This window comes from Suricata suricatta, chromosome 10 (genome assembly GCF_006229205.1).
Source record: "Suricata suricatta isolate VVHF042 chromosome 10, meerkat_22Aug2017_6uvM2_HiC, whole genome shotgun sequence".
In the NCBI taxonomy this organism is placed as follows: domain Eukaryota; kingdom Metazoa; phylum Chordata; class Mammalia; order Carnivora; family Herpestidae; genus Suricata; species Suricata suricatta.
In genome coordinates, this window is record NC_043709.1 from 38800982 (window position 1) to 38818055 (window position 17074).

Consider the following 17074-nt stretch of genomic DNA (forward strand, 5'->3'; position numbering starts at 1 on the left):
AAAGTTTCCATTTTGAATTTATCAGAAAATTCATGAAAAGAACATGTTAGGGAATCTTACAGGACTTATTTTATCAAGCAAAGAATGGTCCCAAATTTATTATCTTTTTTGTAGGATGGGATTTTGAGAACTTTTTACATATATTGGACAAATAAACAATTCAAGATTTATAGTCTAAGTGTAGTCTCTATTATGATGACTGGAAATAGTTACATAAAATAGTGATCATGACTACAGTAGATATAATTAACTAGTTGCTATGTTACAATCTTGGTTCTAGTTACCAATTGCATTAGCCTCAAGAGGTGGCAGAATAACAACTGAATTAGATATTAGAAGATAAGGATTCTACAACACACAGTATCTACAACCTCACTTAAAAAATGTGACTTTAGGAAAGTCACTTAGCCATCTCATCAAGAAGCCTTGATTTCTTCATAACATTTACCTCTATAAGGGTAAATGATGATTACCATTACTTAGATATAATCCTAGTCAGAAGTAATACCTTTTCCCCAAAAGGCTAAGAAATTCACAGCAAAGCAATGTGATTTTTTTTTTACTATTCATATGAACTGAATGTTTGTGTCTCCCCCAAATCCATACGTTAAAACCACAATCCTCAGGGTGATGATATTTGGAAATGGAGCCTTTAGGAAGTAGTCAGGTTAAGTAAGTAGAATGGGGCTCTCATGATGGCATTAGTGACCTCATAAGTAGGGGAAGAGAGGGAGACACCCTCTCTGTCTCTCCCCAAGTACACACTCTGAGGAAAAGACATGTGAAGACATAGTGAGAAATGGCTATCTGCAATGCAACAAAAGTGTCCTCCCTAGAAACTAAATCAGCCAGCCCTCTGATCTTGGACTTCGCAATGGTGAGAAAATAAATTTTTGATGTGCAAGACATCCAGTGTATGGTATTTTGTTATGGCAGCTTGAGAAGACTAAAATGACTCCTTTCTATGTTCAAAAACATTATCTTTTAGAATTATTATAAGATAGAACACTTGTTTTCTAGTAGTATTTTAACCCAGTGAAAACAAGTGTTCATACAATGCTTTGTAAGTAGCCGGTTTTAAATTAGAGATAGCTTAAGCTTCACTGAGACTATTAGAATCTTTCACATGAAGATCCACTTGGGAAAATCAAGCAAAAATCTACAGCTCAAGCAGAAAGTTTATGGCATTGAAATTCTTGGAATATTTGCAATGTAAAAATTCACAAGTGCTATCTTACTTTTCAAACTTCAATACTTCAACTATTTTAAAATTCCAAAGGACGTTTTATTTCTTGGATGGGAAAAAATTCAGATACTTACAAATTTGTATTCTTGGCCACACAACTACAAACTCAGTTTGAAATAATAGTTTTAGTTTTCAAGAAAGACTTGAGTCACAATGACATTGCCAATCTACAGCAATAATTGATTCCAGAAAATTAAAATATTTGCCTTATCTTCTAAGACTTTGCTTATAAATGATACACACAGGTAGCATCAATGTAATTTGTCATACTAAGTTCAATAAATGTATCTTTCCAGTGTCTAGAACATTCATGTATCATATAGTCACTTCTTTGTACAAAGACTATATTGACAACTCTGGTAATGTTACTACACATCATAAATATCCCCTGTATTTTACTGGTGACACCGAAAGAATGTTAGACAAGATGTTTATGTCAAAGAAAGCAATGATTCTTTTTTGAGGTTATAGAAATGAGAGTGGTTGACAATCATTATTGTCTTCAGTGAATGAACATGCGATACTGAGACATATTTCTACCTATATGATGATGTCATTTCTTTTGAGTCCCTAACTTTCACGCTTTAATGACATAAGCAAATGCCAAGACACAAAATGCTGACAGTATATTTACCAGGGACAAATATTCAAGTATAAAATACATTTGATACATGGTCATGCTCATCCTTCAGTAATATTTAGAATTTCATATTAAAAACATACCTTTGCCCGGCCGTAGCCCTTGCTTATGGAGACTATAATTTTCACGCTGCGGCCATCTTTGTGTCCAGTTGTATCACCAGCATCATCGAGCAAAATATCTACCAAATTTTCAAAGAAATACACACACACACACACACACAGAGTCATATTAGCTTGGAATTGTTTGCTATCATTGTTTTCTCCCTCACAGTTTTTATAACTTTCAGTGGGAATATTGGGCCTTTTTGCTTCCCATTCTAACCTAACTGGTTTGACAAATCTTAGCTTTCAAGAAGATGAATTACTACGGTTGGACCAAAGGTTCAGCCTAAGAATTTATTTCTGCTTCCAAAGATTTTCACCCACGTGCTGGGCCATTGCCTTCAGATGAGGAAATAAGGGGTTTCTTTTCTTATTTCACACACATCTGAGTAATACCTGGGTAATATTCAGTTACCATTGTAACTCTGACGCACTGAAAAGTGATTTGATTTTTCTATCCAACCTAAAATATCCAAGCTCAGTACCAATGTAATTTATGAAAGCTAAGGTGCTGAGATTGGGTGTCAACTGAAATTATTGTCAAGCATTTGGCATATATCCAGCTATATTACTGCTTACCTTATATCTATAATTATTAGGTACTGTTATTGAATTTCAACCATAGCATTATACTTCCCTACAGAAGTATATTAATTATCACTCTCCTGTACCCTTTATGCTTATAGTTTTAGAATGAAAATAGTGTTTCTAGTAATCATCTGAGACTTACAGAAGCATGATAAAGCTAGCTAACCTTCAAGCACCAGCCTTTAGTGGTAATTGAAAATTAATTTTCAAAATACACCATATAAGATTAATGTCCAATTTGGATAATTATTAATGTCAACTATTCCTCATATATGTTATTATAGAGCCATGTTTAATGTGAAGATAGTGCTCTGTGGACAGAAGGAACTCAGTTACGTGCTTAAGAACATGTGCCTGGTGACAAGGGGAGTCAATTACTGTGGCTAGGTTTTTGGAGAGAAGGGCTGTGAATGTACTATCAGAGAAACAATAATTTAATCAAATAGCTTTTTTTAAAATTTATTTTTGAGAGACACAGAGAGACAGCGTGAGCAGGGGAGGATCAGAGAGAGAGGGAGACACAGAATCTGAAGCAGGCTCCAGACTCTGAGCTGTCAGCACAGAGCCTGATGTGGGGCTTGAATCCACCAACCATGAGATTGCTCTCAACCGACTGAGCCACCCAGGCACCCCTAATCAAATAGCTTCTGAAAATGGAATGGTTCTATTATCTTCATAATTAAGAATAAGTAATTTCACATAGGAAAGAATAAAATAATGCCTTAAGACTATAACAATAAAAAAATCCACAGATTTTGAGGAATATGAATATTTTTGCTAAAAATTTTAAAACATCAAAGACAATCTCCTTCCTGGGAATTTAATTATTTTACCAGATCAACATCCTCAAAACCTCTCACTTTGTTGCTTATCTCAGTCAAAATCAAAACTTTTATGTGTCATTTAATCTTCTTGCTATTTTTCTTAGAAGTTTAGAGCAGCTTACATTGGGTGCATGCATGTAAATTTCTGGTAGCCTGTGACCAAATTATCTATCTCATTAGTACTGCTCAATAGTTCTAAGTAGTCATAAATATTCATAAATATTTATTTATGAATATTTATATATAATATAAATATTAATATATAAATACAAATATAAAAATATAATAATAAATATATAAATATATAATGTAGATATAATAATATCTAAAAGATATCAGGCACTATGCTGGGCATTGGGAATGAATACCCATTCAGGTGAGAAGGTGAGAAGAAAAATGAATTTCTTTCTCTTTTAGAATGCATTAAGTGTCAGAAATAAAGGGCATGTAGAGTAGCAGAAGCAAGGCTGCTCCACCCAGATAGGGCGTTCTGGAAGGCTCCCATGAGGAGGTGCTCTTTGGAAATAAGACCAGATGGCTGAGAAGGGCTATGCAAGTAAAGACCGAGGGGGGAAAAAGGTCCAGAAAACAAGAACAAGTGCAGAAGCCTTAATGAAAGAGCTCCGTGTGTTCAAGGATCAGACAGGTGCTCTGGGCGGTAGGAGGCTGGAGATCACGGGGTGGGGGGCCAGGGTGGAATGATGTGGAAGTGGGGAAGGGCCAGGTCATGAGTGGCCTTGTCCTCCACATCAAGGCATTTAAACTGACTTCTGATTCTACTTCTCTGCCCAAGTTTGCTTTGGGACATGTTTCTCATTTCATGTTATGCTTACTCTTAAAAGCTGCCAGAACTATGAAATTCTTCCTGACCCCAGTGAAGTGCATGTCTACCAGTAAATGAATGAATAGCTGCACTTGGCTTCTCGTACATGGCTACTTAAAGGAAAAAAGAGTATGGAGTGAAAAGTTCAGAAGCTGGACTCACCCAGACTGGGATCAATGATAAACTCCACCTCTTACTAGTTGCAGGACTTTGAGCAAATTAGTATAGTCTCTTTCCTAAGTCTTGGTTTCCTCATCTGTAAAATGGGGCTCAAACAGCCCCTACTTCATCGGGTTATTGAGACCATAAGAGATGGTGCTTTACAGCACTTTATCCTCAGTGTTTAATAAGGCCAGCAGTTCTAACCACTGTTCATTTTGTCCAGGTGTTTATTGTAATCCATCTCTGCAAAGTGGGAGGAGCACATCATGACTCACTCTGTCTCCTCCTGTCCTCAACATACTAATCGGACGATCACCTGAAGAAACAACTCCAAGAAAAAAAAAAAAATGAAAACCAGCAAATTTGAGGAAAGGGCTCTTCGTGAGGTTTCCTTAATGGAAAATTAAGTTACGGTCCTCGGTCAATATTTTGAAAAAAAGAATAAAAGGATCTGCCATTTTGGTTATAATCCGGTGAAATTATAACCAAAAAATGAATGCTTTTCAACTTTCTGTGTTTACTAGATGTATGGAATGTGCAGTTATGTTTTAGGAAATGAACATTTGTCAATTATCCACTCTCATGCCAACTTTTCTCCTTTTTTAAAAAAATTAATCATGAAGCCTAGAAAGTTATTTATTTTTGTTAAAAAACCACAGCATAAAGGTACTTCTGATTTCTAATTCTGAATCCACTAAACAAGAGTGAAGGCAATGAAAACAGTATCTTAGTCATGTGATTTAATATTTTGTTAGTTCAAATATTGTCACTACTGAAAAATGATTAAGGAAATAAAATACTATAGAACTAAAATTAAATAGGGGCGCCTGGTGGCTCAGTGGTTAAGCGTCCGACTTCAGCTCAGGTCATGATCTCACAGTTTGTGGGCTCAAGCCCTGCATTGGGTTCTGTGCAGGCAGCTCAGAGCCTGGAGCCTGCTTTGGATTCTGTGTGTCCCTCTCTCTCTGCCCCTCCCTCATTCTCTGTCTCTCTCTTTCAAAATAAAATAAAGACACGAAAAAAATTTTTTAAAAAGAACTAAAAATAAATAATAAAATATATAATTTAAAAAGTACTTCTTTGGAACCCCCTCAAAACATTTGCCCCAAATTCTGAATCACAGATATTAGTATTTTCAGTCTGATGAACACAGATATTATAAATTTGACTTATTATATTTTATATTTATCTTTATGAGTTGTAGTTTTTCCTACAAATGAATTTTTATTTTCATTTTTATATGGCTTGTTTCTAAACGGTCTTTAGTACTAACTGTGCCTCCTTTAAACTTTATTATATTTCCATGAGCTACACAATATCATGTAACAAACAGTGAAATCCTGCCATTAAGACATCCTGTGAGGCACAAGCTCTTCCTCGTCTTTCCTTAAGGAGCCCAGTGAGGAAGGACACAGACACTGACTGCCTTTGGCTGTGAACCCTACTTCACGTCCCTGTTAGGCTCATTTACTTAATGCTTAGTCTCAGAATTCATTTCCTTTCCGCACTACTTGCCAAATGTTACAAACAGTGTTTTCCTGAATTTCAGGGGGTTCCTGCTTGCCTTTTGGTTGCCACTTGTCTTTTTGAGAAGAAAGCAAGTTATATATTTAAGTCATTCATTTTACATTATGAATGGCAGATGTAACAGAATGCTAACATTCTGACTTTTAGAAGAGATGTGATTTGTTACAAAGTTTCATCCATATCAGCATGCTGTATCTCTGTTTCTCTTCTTTGTCTTCTTCTATATTTTAGTGTAATGTAAGGCAAGCTGGGTAGAACTATCCAGTTGTATAACGGAACCCCAAGTTACCTGGGAACATGTGTATCATTGGTTTCCAAGCGTCATCTGGTGGCTATGCTTTGCAATTACCACGGATTTTCAAGTAAATGTTTCCTAAACTAAAGCTTATATACATAAAATGACTCACTGCCATATAGTTTATAACTGCTATTTCATCAGATACAAAGACAACGTCATGTCATAGGTTTCTATTTGCGATGAAGTAAAACTACCTTTGTTCTATCATTAGTACCACTGAACACAATAACAGAGCCCAGTGAATTCTTTTTGTTTGTTGAAAATTTAATAGAACTGTGACGTGCTAGTACTATGTTCTCTTTGGGTAACGTCATGCATGACCATCTGGTCAAGTTTAGGAATAGGTCCTGATTCATTCGTAAATGGGTTTTGTACACTTAAAATACTATACGATTGCGTGGGATTATTAGTACTATATTCATACATACTAGTGATCACTACTGCAGATATCATTTCCTTATTGTGTCTATAATCACTAAGGATTTCTCCAGCACAAGGAATTCTTTAAATTATATGAAAACCATTATGTCTTAAGTCTTTCACTGTTTCACAGAGAATATTCTTTGAAAATTATAACAGAGTAGAATAAAATTTTAAGAGAAGAATAGGACTATATCTGAGAATTCAGAGTGCTAACGTTTTTAGGAGGGTGAGAAGAACAGTGGTGGGTAAGATTCTCCGAACGCCAGGACCCTCTCCCGTCATGAAATCACAGGCATGATTTCACTCAGGCAGGTGTGTGCACAAAATTACCTGAGGGAACAGACTCTGTGATATTCAAGTTGTTCAGAGACAGTCCTAACGACTGGCGTGAAGATGAGGAGGACGTGCTACTTGAGGACTCTGACGGGGGACGAGCAGGCTTAGCTGTGTGACCGGTTTCTGCCTTCAACCGGTCATTTTCTGCCTTCAGTATTTCAATTTCATTCTGTTGTGAAGACGGAAAACATGGGAAAAAAAATCTAGTGAGTTTGAGTGAGAAAATGACACCAACTCTTTGATCAGAGTTAATTATTTGGTTTATTAAATAAAACATGTGGTGATACATTAAATAAACAAATATAAATTATGAAAACAGGATTTCCTTCCAAAGAAGGAAAATTATTAACCTATCCTTTTTTTTACATACATAGATTCATGTGTTCACAAATACAGACACACTAACCTTTAGAATTTATTTTTTGAATCTATGATATATCCAAGAGTCCTCCAGGACTTGGTCCCATTTGAATTAAGAATCATTTGAGTTTATAATATTTCTCATTTTAAGTGTATTGTAAATCTCACAGGTAAATAGTGCCATTTTTAATAGTCTGAACTCATGGAGAATTGACAACCAGAGAAAACAGAAACAGTATCAATAAAGTGATTTAACATTACTGTGGAATTCCAGCCAACATCTGAAAAAGTTTTTGTTCCTTCAAAATGGAGCACGAAGCTCATAAAAACAACAAAACCCTTTTGATGAATACATACAGTGGCAGATAAGTCTGCTCAGCAATGAGTTTTGCTTATTTCAGTCAACGGTGGCACCGAGTGATTACCAGTTTACAATAATAAAAGGAAAACTTCGTCTGAGCACACAGCCCGGTTCTGAAATTAGCTTCCCCAAAATACAAAAGCTTTACTTTTACAGATGGCCTTCCCATCACTGTTACTTTCATATTTAGAAGACTTGTGTTAAATTTCTGTAGTTTCCTCATTATGTGTTTTTTCCCAATAGAAAATAGGTAAAAGTAATTGAAAGTCAGATGTCAAAAGAATGGGGGAAAAAGCCAACACAAAGGCAAATCATGGAAAAGTGTAGGCACAAGGGTTGCAGTAGTTCCTTTAAAAACTCAGCTCTCAAGAGAATCCAATCATTAGTACAAGTGTCTTGAATGGCCCTTGAGTGCAACCAGCCAGTCTGTACTCCGAATTCCAGCCCCGGATTTGACAGAATGCTCCATTCAGTATTAAGAAATGAGGTGCAAAGACTGAATAAACAAAGTGTGTTTCCACAGTGGGTTTAATAGTGAAATTTGTTTTTATAACAACCAGGAATGGGAAAAAAAAAAACCCAATATTTTAAATCTCTCCTCTTTGTTTCTTGAAGGTGCTTCAGCACTGACCTGCATCCGGTTCATGGCTTCCCGGATCTGGTCAAGGTGATGAGCGGAGCTGAGTGCCTCCAGTCGGATATCTGTTAATTTTAATTCCTTTTCTCTGAGCTCGCTCTTCAGCTGCAGAATTATCTCTGCCTCAGCCTCTGTGCATTCACAGATCCTGAAGAAGGAAACAAACACAAAATCAGCAGTTGGGGAAAGCCAGAGGATTAGGAAAGGCAATGCTTCTTTTAAGGGTGAGCTGAAATAGTATCCAGCAGCTACAGAAGATCTTTGCTGCCAGCAACACCTAAAGAGAAGGAGAAAGAGTTTTACAAATGGCAATACATTCACAGGTTCAAAACGGAAACAGGCGCTGTCTTCTCCCTTTAATCCTTTTTTCCTATTTTCTAAAGTTTAAAAACAATCTACTATTACTGTCCCCATGAATATGGCCTGTGGAGCTGTAGCATGACACGATCTCATTCTAATATTGTTCAAGGGACTTAAATCTCTATTTGCAACTTATGAAACATCCTTTTTTTTTTAAAGCAGTTATGATGTTAAAACACTGATTTTTTTTTGAAAAACAGTCCAACGAATAACATTATTTGCCACAACACTGTCTTCTAGTTACCATGAAAATGCAATATAAATATTGTAGAAAATAAATCAGAGAGATTCGTTTTGGATATTTAACTCATGGATGAGGGTTACATAAGCCCTCCTGGTAGGCTCAGCTGATTTAGGAGATCAAACTAATGAAGCTAAATCACAGGTTTCAACCCATGCAAGCAGGCTAGTCGAGGGCTGCTTGAAAGTCATCTACATTATTTCCTTATTATTTTGTTATTATTGTTGTTTTGTGGGCAGTTTTGCTGGAAATACGGTGAAAGAACTTGCTTTATATTAACAGATATCTCTTCCATTTAAAATGTGAGGACTATATTTTTGCTTTGTTTGTTGCTTACAAAATGATAGTGGTATATTCTTCCTTCCTACACAAGTGATGAAATTATCTAGGATACACAAATATCTTAAATGGTCCTACTAGTGGATCTGTCCTATGTGACAGTTCTCTGCTAGTCATGGTTAGGGAAATTTGATTTAAATAGTATCTAAAAGAAAGAATTGCCACATCAGAGTACACGTTCTGCATCCTGAAGGTTTCATTCATTTTTGTAACATCAAATAGTGAGCAACTATAAAAATGCTATGCTAGATTATCTCATGGAATTAAGGACAAATGGATTACAGCTTGGTTTTAGGGAAGTAACTTTGACTTCACAAAGAGAAAGACAGAGGTTCTTATCGTTGAAATGCATGCGAGTGATTTTAGAAAGAGCAAAAGCAGATGCTGCTTAGGTTAGAACCTGGGTCTCTGCAATTTTCATGCATCACACGCCATTTTACCGGGATCTATGCTTGTAGATCACAGGGCCATTTTGCCGTTTCTTTGGTGGCCAGACAAGGGGTGACCTGCATCGAATGCACAGTGAGACAGATACATGGACAAACGCAAGTGAAACGAAGTGAGAATAATGACTCAGAAAAGTAAAGAATGAACTTAAAAAACATGCCAATTCTAATATGTGGAAAACGAAGGAGAAACAAATGCTGTCCATAGTTTTAGGGAAGATCTGAAAATGATGGGCACAGATGGTGTTGCCACTGTGAAAGTACAACCGGACTGCATTTAGAACACAAACATGGGCTTGGCCTGAAGTTGCTTTTGAAAAAGACGTCAGCATCCTGCCGACGGAGTGACTTACGCTGAGGCGGATTGTGAGGGCTTCATGGATGTGGACCCACAGTCACCCGCATTATGGGGCAATTTAGGGGATGCTGGAAGGGATGAGTCAGTAAGCTCTTCAATGTCCGAATGTGAGGAAGGAGGCTTGGTGGACTTTTTCTTCCCAAAGGCTTGTTTGAATGAGCTTCGCAGCTGCAAAGAGGACAGAGATTACCTTTCTTATCTATTCACACTTGGCGAATTTTGCTTTGGGGCGTTGGTTAGTGTGCATGTGCTGTCCTAGCCACTGCCTGGGGTCAGTATGTACAAGCAGAGGATTAACAGTTGCAGCACGGTATCTCTAGAAAAAGAATACCATGTCTTGTGGTTTGTTTTATTCTTATATTAATCCAGCACAGCGCAAACACGGAAGGCTTTTAAATAGTGCAAGGGTCAAGGGCATGGCTGTCAGAGCACTCATTTAAAACTAAGTACCTTGAAGGGATCTCCACTCCCAATGCTCCTCTCTTCAAGGCAATTTGTTTTAAATGGCCACTTTAGCGCTACAATCAAGTCATGTCCTGCTGACAGTATAAACTTAAAAAGCAAAATGAAATCAAATTCACCTAACACTTCATTAATTGTGATTTTCTATTCAAATTTTTCAGTTCCCATACTATTCAAAACCAGAATTGGTATCCCCTACAGCTCTATTCAAAAAGTCGTTTTACCTCTTCTCTTGAAAATTTGCGATTAAAATGAAAGGACACAAAGAAAAGACATACAAGGTAATCTGTTTTTAAAAGGTATAAAAAGCCTACTGCCAAAATGAATAGCATTCATGCCAAGGTAGGGTATTTTTTATAGATGCATGCCAAATTGTCCATGGTTTATATTCACCTCACTTCCTCTAGAGTTCACCTTGCAGAAACATGAAAGAGTGTGGAATTACAAATCAAGGGAAGGAAGGCTGATCAGTATTTTAAAATATTACCTGTATAAACATTTTTTAAAACAAAAAAGATATTTCTTTCATTATTTATAGTAGGCACTCTAGTAAAATCCTCTGACTGTTACGTTTTGGATTTCATCAAAAGTTGTACTTCTTTAAAAATTTCCTTTGTTTCATGGTATTCAAAGAAACCCTTTATGCCATGGTTTTAAACATTTTGCTGTGATAGCATCTTCCTCTCTGTTTTTTAGCGTTTGCTTCATGTTATCATAAATGACATCTCTAGCAAATGTAAGACGCTGCTCTGTTGAAGTATTTTTCTATATCTGCTATATTTTCTTGGTAAAAAAAAAAATAGAAAGCAGACGCTAATGTAGTTGATTTCTTATGAGGTGAAGCTTTATTTACACTATACGCCCTGTTGAAGTGAGAGGTGAAAACACTGTCAAGGTTTCTTTTGTCCCTATTTTTACAATCTGTTTCTTCTCCTCTTTCCCCCATTCCCACCATTAGTACCGTCACCACCACCACCATCTGTTCTTCTTTCTCACCTCCACAATGTACCCTCCTCAGTCATTTATTAACAGATTTTGTCTTATGTTTCTTAACAACAACTCTATAGTCAGTATTGATTATCCTATTTTTACAGATGAGAAAATTACAGACTATCTTATTTTTACACACTTCCCTCAAAGTGCGAAGTAGCCTGCCTATGGTCCAAATAGTAAGTGCCAGAGGAGGGATTCAAACCCAAGTCTAGTCCTGCCTAAAACATATGCTCTTCAGCCCCATGCCAGCCTAATTTTGGTGATAAGTAGGGCTCAGTCACTTGAATGACATTCTTTGTAAACTGCTACAGATTTCTAAAGCTCATAAGAAAAAAAAAAAACTGACTCATTGTGCAATAATAAACTTCTGAATGAGATGAAATGACCGTAGCTTACCCAGTTTTTCTTTTTCTTTTTCTTGGAGTCAGCATCATTACCACTCCCAATGCTGGAATGGCTTGTGGCACTGTTGATACTAGAAACACTTTCAGAGGAATGCTGTCTTCTGATGCGGAGATCTAGCAACACATAGAGAGTATCACATTAGCTCATAGACTTTCACTGTGAACAAATAAGGCTTTTAGGCTTCCTGAGAGGAAGTCTGCTAATAAAAGTCAACATGGCTTTGTACAAATCATTTCACTGCAGTTTTGGTTTTATAAGTGTAATAAAGTACAGCCTTATTTGCTTTAATTAACTGGGTTATCTGCATTAAGATTCACTGAATATCTCCTGTCTGTAGCATTGGTGGTTTAATGATTTCTGAGTTTTACCTAAAATGAAATGTTATGCTTCTGATTTCTACTGAATACCTGGATCAAACAGATCTTCCAAGTGATTTATTCCAAACGATTACTCCCATGGAGTAAATGGAAACTCATCATAGCATGAGAATTAATTGTGTCTTTTTAATATTAGTGCTTTGGATAAAGCTACTGAAGCCAAGTATATTAATTTTCCATTTCATAGAATCATACCATGATAGAGCCAAAACAAACGTTGGAAGTCATTTCAACACTTCAATTCACAGATGAGGAAATTGAAGTGCGAAGAAGTACCCTGACCAAGGTCAAAGAGCCAGTGGGGGGAAGACGCTCAAGGAGAGAATCTTGGCAGATGGCATGTGTAAACTGAACAGAACACATATTTAAGACAGTGCAATTCTTCCATCATAATCCCTGCCCATGACTTGGAACAGTAAGGACAACAATAATAATAACAACAGGTAATAATAAAGCTTTTACTCTGTGTTAACTCTGCCCTGGGATTATCTAATTTTATTCATAAAGCAAAGGGTTGAAATGAATTTAATTACTAAAAGTCATTTTACCAGAGTCACAGAGCTGAAACACAGTAGAGCCAACCTGAGACCTGGACAGAGTCTAATGTGTGTTGTGCTACCATGTGATACGGGCTTGCCATACTTCTAAAAAGCATGTAGTGCCTCTCTAGTCACACAGGATATTTTGAAAAAAAAATTGATCACATTTTAATGATATCATCGTACCCCATAAAATCAGCTTATAAGACTTACTTATAGCCATCGAAATTGAAATTTTACTTACAATAAAATAAGTAATTTTACTTACTATGTACCATGAATTGGTATTAAGTGTTAGTGGAGACACTAAAAATTCATAAAACTATTTTTAAGGTTCCGTCTACTTTAAGGCCAAATCTATTATTACATTTAATTGGCATCAACACAGATTAGCCAGGCAAAGATCTCAATAGAACTTATGTCAGAAATTACTGTATAGCTTTCAAAAAGTTTCCACAGAAACAATAGTATAAAATCATAGCTTTCTAGTTGATAGATTTATTTAATAGTACAATGCCCTGTGACAATGAAACTGTAACTGGTTCCTTTCAAACCATATAATCAGGGAGCATATGTGTGGGTATATAATATATGCATACATATCTCCATCCTTATAGTCATATACGTACATACCAACAAATACCTTAATTTTTCCATTAAGGTAATAAATATGCCAAATTTTATGGGAGGCAAAAATAAAACTATTTTTCACAATCCATAGATTTTGGCCTCTTAAAAGTACTTTAAAAAAATAATGATGCATTTACAAGCCCAAAACAGTAATGTCAAAACTTATTGCATTTATCTGTGCCATTTTGACTGAACAATAAAGGAATATAGTATCTTTTAATCAACTAATATGGAAGTCATATGAAGAGACAAAAGAAGAATGGTACCTATTTGTGTTTTAAATTTCTGCTGTGCTTGGCTATAAGCTTTTGTGATCAAGATACAGTATTGGTTAGGTTTTTTTCCCTAGTAATTGACTTTCATAAATAAAGCAATTGTACTAGATGTTAAGGTACTCGAGAGTTTTTATTATATCTAGCATTAATAAATTGTGTTTGGCTTTAACCTTCAAATTTTGAGAAGATAAGTAAATTCTTTTTATTTATTTATTTTTTCTGTTTATTTATTTATTTTTTTAACATATGCAATTATTTTCCATCATTTACACTACAGTAGTTACAATTACACTCCAAACAGAAAAGCAAAGTAAAAAATCAGAACCCCAACTTCTATTTCATGTAATTAGACTTATACAGAAATTAGAAGGTTAAGTAACAACTAGTTAATCACCTAATTTCACAGCTATCTGAAGTGGCGATTGTTATATAGCAGCTTATCTATGATACATTCAAGATACATGATACAATTTACTACTTGCCCATAAGCTAAAACAAAGCCTGCTTAATACCTTTCCTTAAATTCCACCTCTATACTACAATATGCTTGAGGTCCATGCAAAAAAGTAGCTACCTTTTACGTAGGAAATGGATGATTAAGTCTTTGGTGTTGTAAAAGCAACTTCATTTAAACATAACCACCCCCACCACCAAAAAAAGAAGAGGAAAAAATAAAAAGTAACCTAAATAATAAGGGAAAAACCCAAGACACACTTCCTAGGGGGGAAAAAAAAAACCAAAAAAACAAAAAACAAACAAACAAACAAAAAAAACAGCATGTAATTTCTGTCCTTGACGGAATGTATTAAATAAGCAAACACCACCAACAAGCAAAACAAGCACTACAATGTAAAAATATTAAAAAAAAGACAACCCTCTCACATGCATAAATGAAAGATTGCACACAAAGAACTCACATCTTTTCAGGCTTCAATAGTAAATATTTTGCTACTATGTATTAAATACTGCATGGTTTGCCCAAGCTAAGATGAAACCACATCATAAATCAATAAGCATTTTGCATTTTCTTTCATTATCTACTCAAAGTCATGCCTATCATTGGATTTAATGAAATGTTTAGAGGGGCAGTAGGCATGACTTTAAGTAAATTCTTATAATCATAAGTCAAAAGTCATCTTTGTAGGTATTTACTTTCAGTTATGAATGCATTTACCAATAAAGGATAAAGAGAGAATCTGGGCATAAAGTACATTTATTGAATTATATTGAATTCATTACACTGAAAAGCAAATTTCAGTATTATTATGGAATGAAAGGAATGCATTTTATTCTCCTCTAACAAATTCTTGCTAGTGTTTGTAAGTATTCACTTCAGTACACATGACACTATAGAGCTTGGTAAAGAATGATTGACCAAATGGATATCAGCCTTATGAATGAATGGAGAAGCTTATTTCAAAAGTCTGCATTTCAGTCACATGTTTGTTCATCCATTCATTCCCATGGCCACCCTTCTTACCACCAATGCCTCAGCTGAATCTATCCCTACCACTTCCCTGCTTTACAGCAAGAAGAGCTATCCAAGTTCAAACTGTTCTATAAACAGTGGCTAGAGAAATCTTTAAAAGGAAAACGTCATCATCACTCCCTTACTTCAGACTTTTCAGTAGATTCTCATTTTCATAACAAAGAAAACATTTCAACTCTTAAAAATGGTCTAAGTATCCCTTAGTAATCTGGTCAGTACTTTTCTCTCTAATCTGGTTCTTCTTACTTTACCTCTGTTGATTGTATCAGCTCCATGAAGGTACTAGTCTGTTTTCTATCTCAAGACTCTTCTGGAATACTCCTCTCTCAATATTTGCTCTATACATTGATAATTATTCCTTGGATCTCCCCTTGCTATCTGGGAAAGGTCTTTTTTGACTTTCTTGACCCTCTAGCAGGTTCCCTGTGCCCTCGCCTTCTATGCCACCTATTCTTGTCCATTTTATAACAGAACTATTTTGCCATGCATATTTAGCTACACCAACAATCACAGTAGCTTATTTTCTGCTCTCCCACAAGATTTAAGATTTTTTTAAGTATTTATTTTTGAGAGAGGGAGAGAGAGAGAAACAGAGGAGGCAAAGCAGACTCTGCTCTGACAGCAGAGAGCTGGATGCGGGGCTTGAACTCACAAACTGTGAGATCATGACCTGAGCCGAAGTCAGGTGCCCAACCAACTGAGTCACCCAGGTGCCCCAAGTCTAAAAGTGTAATGGAGACAAAGATTATATCTGTTTTGTTTACCACTGTATATCCAAGACCTTGTGCAGACTATGGCCTGTGGTAAGCAATCAATACACACTTGTGAGTAATATTTAAAAAAATTTTTTAAATGTTTTTATTTATTATTGAGACAGAGAGAAACAGAGCATGAATGGGGGAGGGGCAGAAAGAGAGGGAGACACAGAGTCTGAAGCAGGGTCCAAGCTCTGAGGTGTCAGCACAGAGCCTGACACAGGGCTCAAACCCACAGGCCGTGAGATCATGACCTGAGCCAAAGTCGGACACTCAACCGACTGAGCCACGCAGGCACCCCCACTTGTGGGTAATATTGTTCCTATTTATTCAACACAACTATGTTTGCCTAACATCCCTAAAAATGTATTCACTGTTGATAGCAATTTACTACATGTTTTGTTGAATTGTATTTGGTATACCTCAAGGAAAACCTATTCTATGTTTATACACAGAGGTAGTGACTTGAGAGAAAGAAATGACAGTACATTTTGAAAGATAAAAGTAAAATTTTCCATTACTTTCCCTTTCATATATGGTTGTATACATGTATCTCTATATAAAATTACACAGAGATATATTTATAACCTTTTGTGGCAGTGGACTGTGAGCCCTGGAGCGCAGGGGACTTTTATTTTTATCTTTGTCTTTCAGGATCTAACAGAGTGGCTAGTACATATCAGCTACTCAGATAACATTTGTGCAAGAATAAAAAAAATTATTCTATTACGGACTGCTATTATTTATCAGGCTCTGTTAATAAATGGGATGTGCAAATAGAAAATAGAAAGTTACATTAATTAGTTATGCGATTTTGTCATAGTTTGACTTTTGTATAGAAGTGTTGCCTCACTCCAAAAATTACCAATTTATCTGACATAAATGTGTAAAGGTCTCCAAAACCAAATTTCAGTATGATTTCAGACTACTAGTTTATAGTTTATACAATCTCCATAACAACCTATGGAAAGACCCTAAATAGTCCCACAGACTTTATTTTTTGCACGTGATGTCAATGGTTAAGATAGTAAGAATCAGTTTGTGTTCACTGAATTTATATAAGTTTCAATATTAGA

At 35.9% G+C, this 17074-nt stretch overlaps 1 protein-coding gene across 1 annotated transcript in view; it reads right to left on the reverse strand.

Annotated features, from left to right (window-relative positions):
* The window catches only part of NAV3 (neuron navigator 3), an 821156-nt gene that overhangs the window by 31389 nt on the left and 772693 nt on the right, over nucleotides 1-17074 (reverse strand). Inside the window, exons 26-30 of the mRNA XM_029954939.1 lie at nucleotides 11925-12046; nucleotides 10069-10241; nucleotides 8324-8477; nucleotides 6966-7140; nucleotides 1970-2067 (exon numbers count right to left, since the gene is read on the reverse strand). Of these exons, the coding sequence (XP_029810799.1) occupies nucleotides 1970-2067; nucleotides 6966-7140; nucleotides 8324-8477; nucleotides 10069-10241; nucleotides 11925-12046 (722 nt within the window). The remainder of the gene's footprint in view (nucleotides 1-1969; nucleotides 2068-6965; nucleotides 7141-8323; nucleotides 8478-10068; nucleotides 10242-11924; nucleotides 12047-17074) is intronic.